At 50.1% G+C, this 12,694-nt stretch overlaps 1 protein-coding gene across 3 annotated transcripts in view; it reads left to right on the top strand.

Moving 5' to 3' along the window:
* The window catches only part of PTDSS1 (phosphatidylserine synthase 1), a 97,006-nt gene that overhangs the window by 43,037 nt on the left and 41,275 nt on the right, over positions 1-12,694 (top strand). For all 3 annotated transcript variants that reach the window (XR_011314123.1, XM_069731673.1, XM_069731672.1), the window contains 3 exons: positions 2,219-2,310; positions 5,932-5,976; positions 10,746-10,870. Coding sequence is in view for 2 of the 3 variants with exons in the window: in XM_069731673.1 (XP_069587774.1) it covers positions 2,219-2,310; positions 5,932-5,976; positions 10,746-10,870 (262 nt within the window). In the remaining variant the exon portion in view is untranslated. The remainder of the gene's footprint in view (positions 1-2,218; positions 2,311-5,931; positions 5,977-10,745; positions 10,871-12,694) is intronic.

Here is a 12,694-nt window from a genome sequence, read left to right as displayed (position 1 = left end):
TCCATTTAACTGAATCGGCCTATCTAAATCCAATGTCTACAGAATCCTTTGGTGGTACCATCCGTGGATGGGAGACCTTACTGAGACCATTCTTTTCGTTACTTGGCCTGTGGAACTTTGGGTAGGAATGCTACACTCTGAGAAGATTCCTCTCTATGTGCTGCCAGGTTTGTCTCATCCTCTGCTTCTAGGTCTGCCATGGCTGCTAAAACACAAGCCTGTTTTGGATTGGAAATCCGGAGAAGTACTCCGTTGGGGTCAGGAGGGCCACGAGAGTTGTCTAGTTCTCATTCGTCCTGCTCAATCTCCGGCTACTCCATCAAATTTAATTGTCTTGCCTTCTGCTTAATGGACGTACACTGATGTATTTGAAAAAAGGTGGCTAATACGCTACCACCTGACAGCCATATCTACCTTCTTCGTAGCTCTTCTCCTCCACGAGGCTGAATCTACCCCCTTTTCTGGCTGAGACCTGAGCCATGTCCGAGTATATCAAAGAGAATGTTGCCAGGGGATTTATCCGGAAGTCATCCTCCTCAGCTGGAGCAGGTTCTTCTTTGTAAAGAAAAAGGACAGCTCACTTCAATCCTGCATCGATTATAAGGGACTCAATGAGATAACGATCAAGAATAAATATCCTCTGCCACTCATTTCAGAGATGTTTGATCGTCTCAAAAGTTCCAGAGTCTTCACGAAACTTGACCTGCGGGAGGCGTATAACCTGATCCAAATACGCCAGGTGGACAATTGGAATACTGCCTTTAACACACACAATGGCCATAAGTATCGAGTAATGCCGTTTGGGCAATGTAATGCCCCTGCAGTCTTCCAAGAACTTGTGAACAATATTTTTCCTGACTCTTCTCCATTCATATGTGGTAGTTTACCTGGACGACATTGATATTCTTTCCCGATCTACCCACACACAGGAGGGATGTACGCTAGGTTTTGCAGAGATTAAGGAAGAACTGCCTGTATGCCAAATTTGAGAAGTGCGTCTTCAAGCAAAACTATACTAGGGTATATCCCGTCTGGGAGTGGATCCCAAGAAGGTGATCCCATCCTGACTGTCTGAAAGCTATCCAGCGGTTTCTCGGTTTCGCTAAGTAAGAGGGCTAACCCTATGGTATAGCAGAAAATTCCTTTGTCACTTTAACACGGGCCTTCTCCTCCTCTCCCGTGCTTCATTGACCAGACAATAATAATCAATTCCTATTGGAAGTAGAGGATGCGTCTTCCTCTGGGGCCTTAGTTGTTCTTACCCAGAAGTCTCCTTCAAGCCATATTGCGACTGGCGATTTTCTTTTCTAAAATCTTCTCGGCTCCAGAAGGCAACTATTCGATAGGCGATCGAGAACTGTTGGTGATAAAACCGGATCTGGGGTAGTGGCGATTTTTGCTTGAAGGAGCGATGCCTCAAGTGGTTATTTACACTGACCACAAGAACCTACAGCAATACAAACGATAGGGTCAAGTCAGACCGTTTGTAGCTATGTACATGTATAGTTTCCTGAAACAACAGGAAGTTCGAGTCTAAAAAAGCTCCAGTGGACGGGGTAAAAAAAAAAAAAAAGCATTTTTATTTTTAATACACTTTCTGAAATGGAAAGTCATTGCCAAAACGTTCTTAAAATTCATAACCGATTTTTAAACAATAGGTCATTTTTTGATCTCATATTTTCTTTTTAAATTGTTTTTCCACTCTTCATGAAAAATAACCAGAGGGATGCCATCCTGATAAAAGAAGCCTTACTAACCTCCAGAATCTGCTCTGAAGGTCACCGCCTGTTCAGAATGGATGATGTCATCACCACCCCGGTCACCCCACCCTGCAGCCAATCATTGGCATCGGTGGTGAGCTCTCTGGTGGTGGTGATGTCATCACTTGCCGGGTGTGGCGGAGAGCGGCATCGCTGGGGCGGAGGGCGTATTCCTGGGATAGGTATAGCTTCTTTTGTCAGGATGGCATACCCCTGGTGACTTGTAAGATAGAACGGCCATCGAATATTGATCATCTGTCCAAGGACGGGGAACTGCACAAATGCATTCAGCATGTAGCATCCGGAGCTTAGAACGGCTGATCGGTGGCAGTGCTGGATGTCAGACTGCCATCAATCCTGTGGATAAGTCATTAATATTATATGCACAGACATCCCCTTTAAGTGTTAAGAAGAGAGGGCACTTTCACTGGTCCTTTTAAACTTTTTCTGTGTTGCAGGGAAGACAACAGCCCAGAAGACAATATATGGAGAGGGATCCTGTCTGTCATCTTCTTCTTCCTCATTATCAGTGTTCTAGCCTTCCCCAATGGTAACGTATCCTTCCTCACAGAGTCTCATTCATATGCATTCACTGCGGCACGATGGACATTAGATATTACAGTATCAATGGAAAAAAGAGCAGTGATTGTTTTTTTTTTTTTTTTTTTGTTTAATGTGTCAATGTATGGAAAAATTTAATTTGTCTTAAATGAAAAAACACAAAAAGAATTGTCCTAAAGCCAAATTGGATATATTTCCACACCAAACATAAAGAAGGGGGTGGACAAAAGTATTGGCACTGTTCGAAAAATCATGTGATTTTTCTCTAATTTGTGTAATTAACAGCACCTGTAACTTACCTGTGGCACCTAACAGGTGTTGGCAATAACTAAATCACACTTGCAGCCAGTTGACATGGATTAAAGTTGACTCGACCTCTGTCCTGTGTCCTTGTGTGTACCACATTGAGCATGGAGAAAAGAAAGAAGACCAAAGAACTGTCTGAGGACTTGAGAAACCAAATTGTGAGGAAGCATGAGCAATCTCAAGGCTACAAGTCCATCTCCAAAGACCTGAATGTTCCTGTGTCTACCGTGCGCAGTGTCATCAAGAAGTTTAAAGCCATGGCACTGTGGCTAACCTCCCTAGATGTGGACGGAAAAGAAAAATTGACAAGAGATTTCAACGCAAGATTGTGCGGATATTGGATAAAGAACCTCGACTAACATCCAAACAAGTTCAAGCTGTCCTGCAGTCCGAGGGTACAACAGTGTCAACCCGTACTATCCGTCGGCGTCTGAATGAAAAGGAACTGTATGGTAGGAGACCCAGGAAGACCCCACTTCTTACCCCGAGACATAAAAAAGCCAGGCTGGAGTTTGCCAAAACTTACCTGAAAAAGCCTAAAACATTTTGGAAGAATGTTCTCTGGTCAGCTGAGACAAAAGTAGAGCTTTTTGGGCAAAGGCATCAACATAGAGTTTACAGGAGAAAAGAGGCATTCAAAGAAAAAAACACGGTCCCTACAGTCGAACATGGCGGAGGTTCCCTGATGTTTTGGGGTTGCTTTGCTGCCTTTGGCACTGGACTGCTTGACCGTGTGCATGGCATTATGAAGTCTGAAGACTACCAACAAATTTTGCAGCATAATGTAGGGCCCAGTGTGAGAAAGCTGGGTCTCCCTCAGAGGTCATGGGTCTTCCAGCAGGACAATGACCCAAAACACACTTCAAAAAGCACTAGAAAATGGTTTGAGAGAAAGCACTGGAGACTTCTAAGGTGGCCAGCAATGAGTCCAGACCTGAATCCCATAGAACACCTGTGGAGAGATCTAAAAATGGCAGTTTGGAGAAGGCATCCTTCAAATATCAGGGACCTGGAGCAGTTTGCCAAAGAAGAATGGTCTAAAATTCCAGCAGAGCATTGTAAGAAACTCATTGATGGTTACCGGAAGCGGTTGGTCGCAGTTATTTTGGCTAAAGGTTGTGCAACCAAGTATTAGGCTGAGGGTGCCAATACTTTTGTCTGGCCCATTTTTGGAGTTTTGTGTGAAATGATCAATGTTTTGCTTTTTGCTTCATTCTCTTTTGTGTTTTTTCATTTAAGACAAATTAAATGAGATAATAATACCAAAGAATTTGTGATTGCAATCATTTTCAGGAAGAAAGTGAGTATTATCTGACAAAACTGCAGGGGTGTGAATACTTTTGGCCATGACTGTATAGATGAAATGTTGATTGAAATGATTGTTCATTAAAGTCCTGTAAAAGGACTAAAAAAAAACAAAAAAAAAAATTTTTTTTTAAAATCGCCCTCACTGTCATTTCTCCTTTAATAAAATATTAAAAAATAAAATGTGTTTGCTTTCGCCACATCCCTAAAAGTCGAATCTATCAAACTTTAAAATTGTTTAACCTATACACTAGACACCGCAAGAGGAAAAAAAAACAAAATAGTGTTGTTGGCTGTGAATAAAGTAAAAAACTGTCAAAGCTTCAAATGTATCTTAACATGATATCCATAAAAAAAGTCAGCTCCATGGACAAAAAAAATAAGATGTGTCACAGAGAATGGCGACACAAGCCATGGATGGATGCACCACGTCCATTGTAGGGGGTGGAATCAACCTACAAAAAGATGCCGTGTACACGTGACCTTGGACTGACTTTTTTTGTTTGTTTTTTTCCTAAGTATTTTTTTTTTTACTGCTCTAATCCATTTTAAAATGAATTAAAAAAAGAAAAGCAGGAACTAATGGAAGGGTTGTGAAGACGCACAGGATGCGGCGTAGTTTTTGTTCATCCTAATGGTGATCCATATGTCATCAATATATATCTTTTTTTTTTTTTTTTTTTTTCCTCATCAGTGTGCTGAAATATTTATTTATTTTTTTCATATTTTTGGACCATGTCCCCATTTTAACCATCAGTGTGCCCTAAGTCTTTCTTGTATCCCAGTAGAAAAAAAAGACTACATTTGGATGCAACATGGTGGTCGTTGGTGCGCTGCCTGTTTCTTTTTTTCATGGATCCATTGACTTGAATTTGGCAGTTTTCATCTGAAGATCAGGTCAAAATCGGACATGCCTACATTTTTATTTACCGGCCAATGACGCAAAAATTTTTTTTAAAAGTCTTGTATGTGTAATAGTTGTTCCTCAGGCCAGTCTCACACGTCCAGATAATTCAGGTACCGGAGAAATCGGTACCGGACTTATCTGTGTCTGTGTGCTCACGTGGCACATCAGTGTGGCACACATGCGGCAGCCCTGTGCCGCCTGAGGACCACACGGACCGTGCAGGAGAGACAGCGCTGTCCCCTGCGTGTGGTGCTGAAGGCAGCATTCATCTCTTCTCCCCTGCAGCGCTCGCTGGAGAGAAGGGATGAAAAATCAAGTTTGTTTTTTTTTTTGTTAAAAATAAAATTTGGGGTCACCTCCCGCCTCCCACCACTCCCCAACCCCCCGCGCGCCTGCCCGCTAGCAGATAAATACTCACCCAGCTCCCGCGATGCATCCTCTCAGCGCCGGCAGCTTGTCCTGTGTGAGCGGTCACGTGGTACCGCTAATTACAGTGAGGAATTCGTCGATTACCCCAAACTTTATTGTAAACAAAAAAAAACTTGATCTTTCATCCCTTCTGTCCTGCTTGGCTGCTTTCAGCCAAGCAGGACAGAAGGGATGAATGTCTGCTTCAGCACCACACGCAGGGGACAGCGCTTAACTGTAGCGCTGTTTCTCCTGCGGCGGTACGTGCACACAGAGGAGAGTGCATACTGTTCTCCGTGTGCATGTGTGCGGGATGCTTTGCGGACTGTGCTGCCGGAGAAAAATGGACATGTCTCCGTATTTTGCACACGGTCCGAGAAAACACGCAGGCATGTGCATAGACCCATTCATTTGAATGGGTCTACATTTGTCAGTGTCTCCAGTACGTGAGAAAACTGTCACTACACGTACCGGAGACACTGACGTGTGAAACCAGCCTCACGCTGCTTTGCCCTCCGTTTGCTCAGGCTCTTTCCATCTTGTGACTCCGATGACGCAGTCCGCAGTGTACTCTATATATCTGTAGATTCTCCTTCTGGCTGAGAGGCTTTTCTGCTTTGAGCATTTCAAGACGCCACTCTCCAGGATGAGTCTTCTCACAAGTCTTTCTTGACCTTTTTGCAGGTCCCTTCACGAGGCCGCACCCTGCGCTGTGGAGGATGGTGTTTGGTAAGTGATACTTGACAGAACGTCTGATTACGTGATGGTCTCCCCTACGAGAGACAAATTATCACAGCGTGCCATATTCTGGAGTCACAAACCCCAGACGCTGTCCTGAAATGATCCCCACAGTCCGTGACTTTCTAGGAATATTTTGGGCAGCTGTTCTAGATAAATTTTCACGTTTTTGAGATGTGGAGGTGAATTATTGAGGCCCGGCGGCCATGCTGGTAGTATTTACCACCGGCCCTGAGGTTCCCTGGTAATGACTCAGACATGTCTAACCTCAGCCATGTGAGGGATCATGTACGGGGTGACGTCTGAGTCTTTCTACTATGTGATCTGCTGAGAATCACAGGGTGTTTAGTAACTGTGGTTAATTCTTGGTTACACACATGGGTTTGGGCATCACCGCTACGTATACAGTGGACATGTATGCTTTGTTGGCTCACGTTTGTATCGTTAGATTCTCAGCCTTGTTTGAACCTGTCATCGCTTTTACTAACTAAAAAATGTCCTTTGTGTGCTGGTTTTTAGTCCAGGTCCTGGGGTTCTTATAGGCGCCAATTCAGAAATCGGCAGTAGATAGTCCACATCAGCTCTAGCTTCTGAGATGTATACGTGGCATTCATCCATCTCTAATGCTTGATGTAACCATTTGTAAAGGCTTTGTAAAAAGATTGTTCCTGCATTTAATTCATGGCACATAAGTTACTTGGACTTGCCATGGACATAGTGAAGGCACAAATAAGAAGACTTGTAAAGCTCCGGTCGTCATTTGTTCTTGTGAAAAACTTTCTTCACAACAAGAAGGCAGAGAACCAAACACAATTCGTGGATCTGATCTGTCATTTCAGCAGGCTGGGCTGTAAAGCGAGTATAAAGTGCATTATCTGCAGACACTGAAATCACTTCCCAGAGGACCAATGGTTCAAGCAAGTACAGGAGCTCGGTGCACCATGGCAGGGCCAAACATTTCAGTTCAGCTTCCCACCTACTTGTCTCCCCTCTACCTTCGCTTCTCATTCTACCTTCGCTCCCCCTCCCCTTCTGCCTCCGCTCTCGCCCTCTGCTGCCGCTCTCGCCCTCTGCTGCCGCTCTCGCCCTGTGCCGTCGCTCTCCGCTCTCGCCATCACTCTCCACTCTCTACCTCTGCCGTCTCTCTCCGCTCTCTACCTCTGCCGTCGCTCTCCGCCCTCTGCCGTCGCTCTCCCCCTCTGCTGTCGCTCTCCGCTCTCTCCCTCTGCCGTCGCTCTCCGCTCTCTCCCTCTGCCGTCGCTCTCTGCTCTCCCTCTGCCGTCGCTCTCCGCTCTCGCCCTCTGCCGTCGCTTTCCGCTCTCTCCCTCTGCTGTCGCTCTCTGCCGTCGCTCTCCGCTCACGCCCTCTGCCGTCGCTCTCCCTCTGCCGTTGCTCTCTGCCGTCGCTCTCCGCTCTCTCCCTCTGCTGTCGCTCTCCGCTCTCTCCCTCTGCTGTCGCTCTCCGCTCTCTCCCTCTGCTGTCGCTCTCCGCTCTCGCCCTCTGCCGTTGCTCTCTCCCTCTGCCGTTGCTCTCTGCCGTCGCTCTCCGCTCTCTCTGCCGTCGCTCTCCGCTCTCTCTGCCGTCGCTCTCCGCTCTCTCCCTCTGCCGTCGCTCTCCGCTCTCTCCCTCTGCCGTCGCTCTCCGCTCTCTCCCTCTGCCGTCGCTCTCCGCTCTCTCCCTCTGGCGTCGCTCTCCGCTATCTCCCTCTGGCGTCGCTCTCCGCTCTCTCCCTCTGGCGTCGCTCTCCGCTCTCTCCCTCTGGCGTCGCTCTCCGCTCTCTCCCTCTGGCGTCGCTCTCCGCTCTCTCCCTCTGGCGTCGCTCTCCGCTCTTTCCCTCTGGCGTCGCTCTCCGCTCTTTCCCTCTGGCGTCGCTCTCCGCTCTCTCCCTCTGGCGTCGCTCTCCGCTCTCTCCCTCTGGCGTCGCTCTCCGCTCTCTCCCTCTGGCGTCGCTCTCCGCTCTCTCCCTCTGGCGTCGCTCTCCGCTCTCTCCCTCTGCCGTCGCTCTCCGCTCTCTCCCTCTGCCGTCGCTCTCTGCCGTCGCTCTCCGCTCTCTCCCTCTGCCGTCGCTCTCCGCTCTCTCCCTCTGCCGTCGCTCTCCGCTCTCTCCCTCTGCCGTCGCTCTCCGCTCTCTCCCTCTGCCGTCGCTCTCTGCCGTCGCTCTCCGCTCTCTCCCTCTGCCGTCGCTCTCCGCTCTCTCCCTCTGCCGTCGCTCTCCGCTCTCTCCCTCTGCCGTCGCTCTCCGCTCTCTCCCTCTGCCGTCGCTCTCCGCTCTCTCCCTCTGCCGTCGCTCTCCGCTCTCTCCCTCTGGCGTCGCTCTCCGCTCTCTCCCTCTGGCGTCGCTCTCCGCTCTCTCCCTCTGGCGTCGCTCTCCGCTCTCTCCCTCTGGCGTCGCTCTCCGCTCTCTCCCTCTGGCGTCGCTCTCCGCTCTCTCCCTCTGGCGTCGCTCTCCGCTCTCTCCCTCTGGCGTCGCTCTCCGCTCTCTCCCTCTGGCGTCGCTCTCCGCTCTCTCCCTCTGGCGTCGCTCTCCGCTCTCTCCCTCTGGCGTCGCTCTCCGCTTTCTCCCTCTGGCGTCGCTCTCCGCTCTCTCCCTCTGGCGTCGCTCTCCGCTCTCTCCCTCTGGCGTCGCTCTCCGCTCTCTCCCTCTGGCGTCGCTCTCCGCTCTCTCCCTCTGCCGTCGCTCTCCGCTCTCTCCCTCTGCCGTCGCTCTCCGCTCTCTCCCTCTGCCGTCGCTCTCTCCCTCTGCCGTCGCTCTCTCCCTCTGCTGTCGCTCTCCGCTCTCTCCCTCTGCCGTCGCTCTCTCCCTCTGCCGTCGCTCTCTCCCTCTGCCGTCGCTCTCTCCCTCTGCCGTCGCTCTCCGCTCTCTCCCTCTGCCGTCGCTCTCTCCCTCTGCCGTCGCTCTCTCCCTCTGCTGTCGCTCTCCGCTCTCTCCCTCTGCTGTCGCTCTCTCCCTCTGCCGTCGCTCTCCGCTCTCTCCCTCTGCCGTCGCTCTCCGCTCTCTCCCTCTGCCGTCGCTCTCCGCTCTCTCCCTCTGGCGTCGCTCTCCGCTCTCTCCCTCTGGCGTCGCTCTCCGCTCTCTCCCTCTGGCGTCGCTCTCCGCTCTCTCCCTCTGGCGTCGCTCTCCGCTCTCTCCCTCTGGCGTCGCTCTCCGCTCTCTCCCTCTGGCGTCGCTCTCCGCTCTCTCCCTCTGGCGTCGCTCTCCGCTCTCTCCCTCTGGCGTCGCTCTCCGCTCTCTCCCTCTGGCGTCGCTCTCCGCTCTCTCCCTCTGGCGTCGCTCTCCGCTCTCTCCCTCTGGCGTCGCTCTCCGCTCTCTCCCTCTGGCGTCGCTCTCCGCTCTCTCCCTCTGGCGTCGCTCTCCGCTCTCTCCCTCTGGCGTCGCTCTCCGCTCTCTCCCTCTGGCGTCGCTCTCCGCTCTCTCCCTCTGGCGTCGCTCTCCGCTCTCTCCCTCTGGCGTCGCTCTCCGCTCTCTCCCTCTGCCGTCGCTCTCCGCTCTCTCCCTCTGCCGTCGCTCTCTCCCTCTGCCGTCGCTCTCCGCTCTCTCCCTCTGCCGTCGCTCTCCGCTCTCTCACTCTGCCGTCGCTCTCTCCCTCTGCCGTCGCTCTCCGCTCTCTCCCTCTGCTGTCGCGCTCTCCCTCTGCCGTCGCTCTCCGCTCTCTCCCTCTGCCGTCGCTCTCCGCTCTCTCCCTCTGGCGTCGCTCTCCGCTCTCTCCCTCTGGCGTCGCTCTCCGCTCTCTCCCTCTGGCGTCGCTCTCCGCTCTCTCCCTCTGGCGTCGCTCTCCGCTCTCTCCCTCTGGCGTCGCTCTCCGCTCTCTCCCTCTGGCGTCGCTCTCCGCTCTCTCCCTCTGCCGTCGCTCTCCGCTCTCTCCCTCTGCCGTCGCTCTCCGCTCTCTCCCTCTGCCGTCGCTCTCCGCTCTCTCCCTCTGGCGTCGCTCTCCGCTATCGCCCTCTGGCGTCGCCCTCCGCTATCGCCCTCTGTGTGTGTGTGCAGTGTGTCAGTACTTAAAGTTAAGGGGTTGTTCAATTTGTAAAAACATTCTATTAAAAGTTGTAGTGGTTATATAAAAAAAAACATACAATTTGCCCTGGTCTCTGGCTGCAGTGGTGAAATCACGTTGACGGCACTGCAGCTAATCAATGAGTTCAGCAGCGTTGAGTGGCCTGTGCAGAGCCGATGAGGTCAGTGATTGACTTCAGCTCGGCTAGACAGACACTTGGAGGGGACCTGGCACCGGATCTGGGGTGAGTGTGTAATATTCGAGTTGTGGGGTTTTTTTTTTTTTTAATAATTACCACAACTTATATTTGAGAGTTTTTTTGGCAGTGAATAAACTGCTTAAGATGTTGGAAGCAAAAACAATTTAACAAGCTTTAAGCGTCTGAGTGACTGACACAGGGCTAATGATGATTGCTGGCGACTGTCGGATTATTGGTCTTGTGGGGAGTTCCTGCAATGCCATGGTGAGTACTTACCAAAGATGGTGCAAGGACAGGCAGTCGGTGAGCCAACAGCAGGGTCAGGGCTGCCCAAGGATTGTTGGTATACATGGTGAGTGCAGTGTAATGGCGGACACCTCCAGAGATCTTGTGGTGTCCATGCCTCAATGAGTTGAAGCTGCCTCGACAAGACAATATACCCACACAATATTAGGCAGGTGGTTTTGCTGTAATATCTGTGCATTCTCTATAAAATATGCATTTCTTTTTTTACTGCCTTTCGTAACATTTTTCTCTTAATCTTTTTTTCCATATTTTTTGTCTTCTAGGCCTCAGTGTCCTTTATTTCCTATTTTTAGTATTTCTGCTCTTCCTGAACTTAGAGCAGGTGAAAGCGGTGATGTACTGGCTGGATCCAAACCTGCGCTATGCCACCAGAGAAGCTGATATTATGGTGGGGAATCATCACAATCAAGTGTGTTGTCTGTCTCTTGCATGTAAAGGGAACCTGTCAGAAACATTACCTCCCCCTAAATCATTTATACAATTGTGTAGCCCTTTAAAAGGTAAAGATAAGCCATTTGAACCTATTATGACTTCAGAGCGCTGCTCCACTAATGGGAAATCGCATTTTGAAGTTGTTTTCTGGAAGTGCACTGGGAGGTGACGATGCACTTACAGCTGCTTATCCTCGCACTGTATTTTTTTTTAGCTAGATGCACCCTCCCGTGTCTGATTGACAGATCATTTGCTCTGGTTTATGGCCTCTTTGCTGTCAATCAGCCATGAGGAGGTGCAGCTAGGTTGGACATACAGCGTGGGGCTGAGAAGCTGTAAGTGCATCGTCACTTCCCAATGCACTTCCAGAACTTAAGAATGTGATTTCTCGCTGCTGGAGTAGTGCTAGAAGGTCATAATATGATAAACTGGCTTATCTTTTGAAGGTGTACAGACTAATTAATGGTTTCTGACCGTTTCCCTAAAGATGTTGACTTTATTAGAAAACCCTTTTTTTTTTTTTACCTTATGAAATTCTGCTATAATGTGAGATGGTTCCATTTCAGAATGTATTAACCACAGCAAAGAGCAGCTACACTACATGTTTCTCTCCTATTTTCTATATGAAGGACACAGCACATCTATAATTGAATATTTTGCCTGTTGATCTTAACTGACATCATGTAATGCCATGTTTGCCCTGTGGTGGTGCGGTAGGGAAATGTACCACCTGCAGCCAGGTTCCTTCACAGATCTGGCGACCACTGGAGTCCTAGCAGAGGGAAACCTGTGATCGGCTTATCTGCGGGGAACCTGTCTAACAATAGGGGATGATCTATAGCGAAGAACCCCTTTACAGATAATGGTGAATTATTTATGAATCTATTATAGCCATTTCAAATAATTAGATCACCCGCCGTCCTCCTGTGATTTCGATGACCCGATGTCATCCCTGTGATTTCGATGACCCGACGTCATCCCTGTGTTTCCCATGACCCGCCGTCATCCCTGTGATTTCGATGACCCGACATCATCCTGTGATTTCGATGACCCGACGTCATACCTGTGTTTCCGATGGCCCGCGGTCACCCCTGTGATTCCGATGGCCCGCGGTCACCCCTGTGATTCCGATGGCCCGCGGTCACCCCTGTGATTCCGATGACCCGCCGTCATCCTGTGATTTCGATGACCCGCCGTCATCCCTGTGATTTCGATGACCCGCCGTCATCCCTGTGATTCCGATGGCCCGCCGTCACCCCTGTGATTCCGATGGCCCGCCGTCACCCCTGTGATTCCGATGGCCCGCCGTCACCCCTGTTAGTCCGATGGCCCGCCGTCGCCCCTGTGAATCCGATGACCCGCCATTAGAAAAATGTTTTTTCTTTATCGCCTCTCATTGGGGGACACAGGAACCATGGGTGTATGCTGCTGCCACTAGGAGGCTGACACTATGCAAATAATAAAGTTAGCTCCTCCTCTGCAGTGTACACCCCACCGACTGGCATTAAACTCTTCAGTTTAGCTTAGTGTCAGTAGGAGGTGGACATGGGTCTTTCATTAGACCCTTATCTACCTCAATATGCGTTTTCTTTTCAGGTTTTCCGGAGGGATACAGGGTGAACAGTCACACCTGTAGTCCCACAATTCGGACTATGAGTACGGTGTGTACTGCCACCCCGTATCCTCACAGATCCCTCACCAGGACCAAGATCCTAGCACACAAGCGTGCTCAGAAGTCCGGTCCTGGCTCCGTCCCCCACCCACTCGCCCACCAGAGCCT

This window comes from Ranitomeya imitator, chromosome 6 (assembly GCF_032444005.1).
Source record: "Ranitomeya imitator isolate aRanImi1 chromosome 6, aRanImi1.pri, whole genome shotgun sequence".
NCBI lineage: Eukaryota > Metazoa > Chordata > Amphibia > Anura > Dendrobatidae > Ranitomeya > Ranitomeya imitator.
This window is presented reverse-complemented; position numbering and strand designations above follow the sequence as displayed.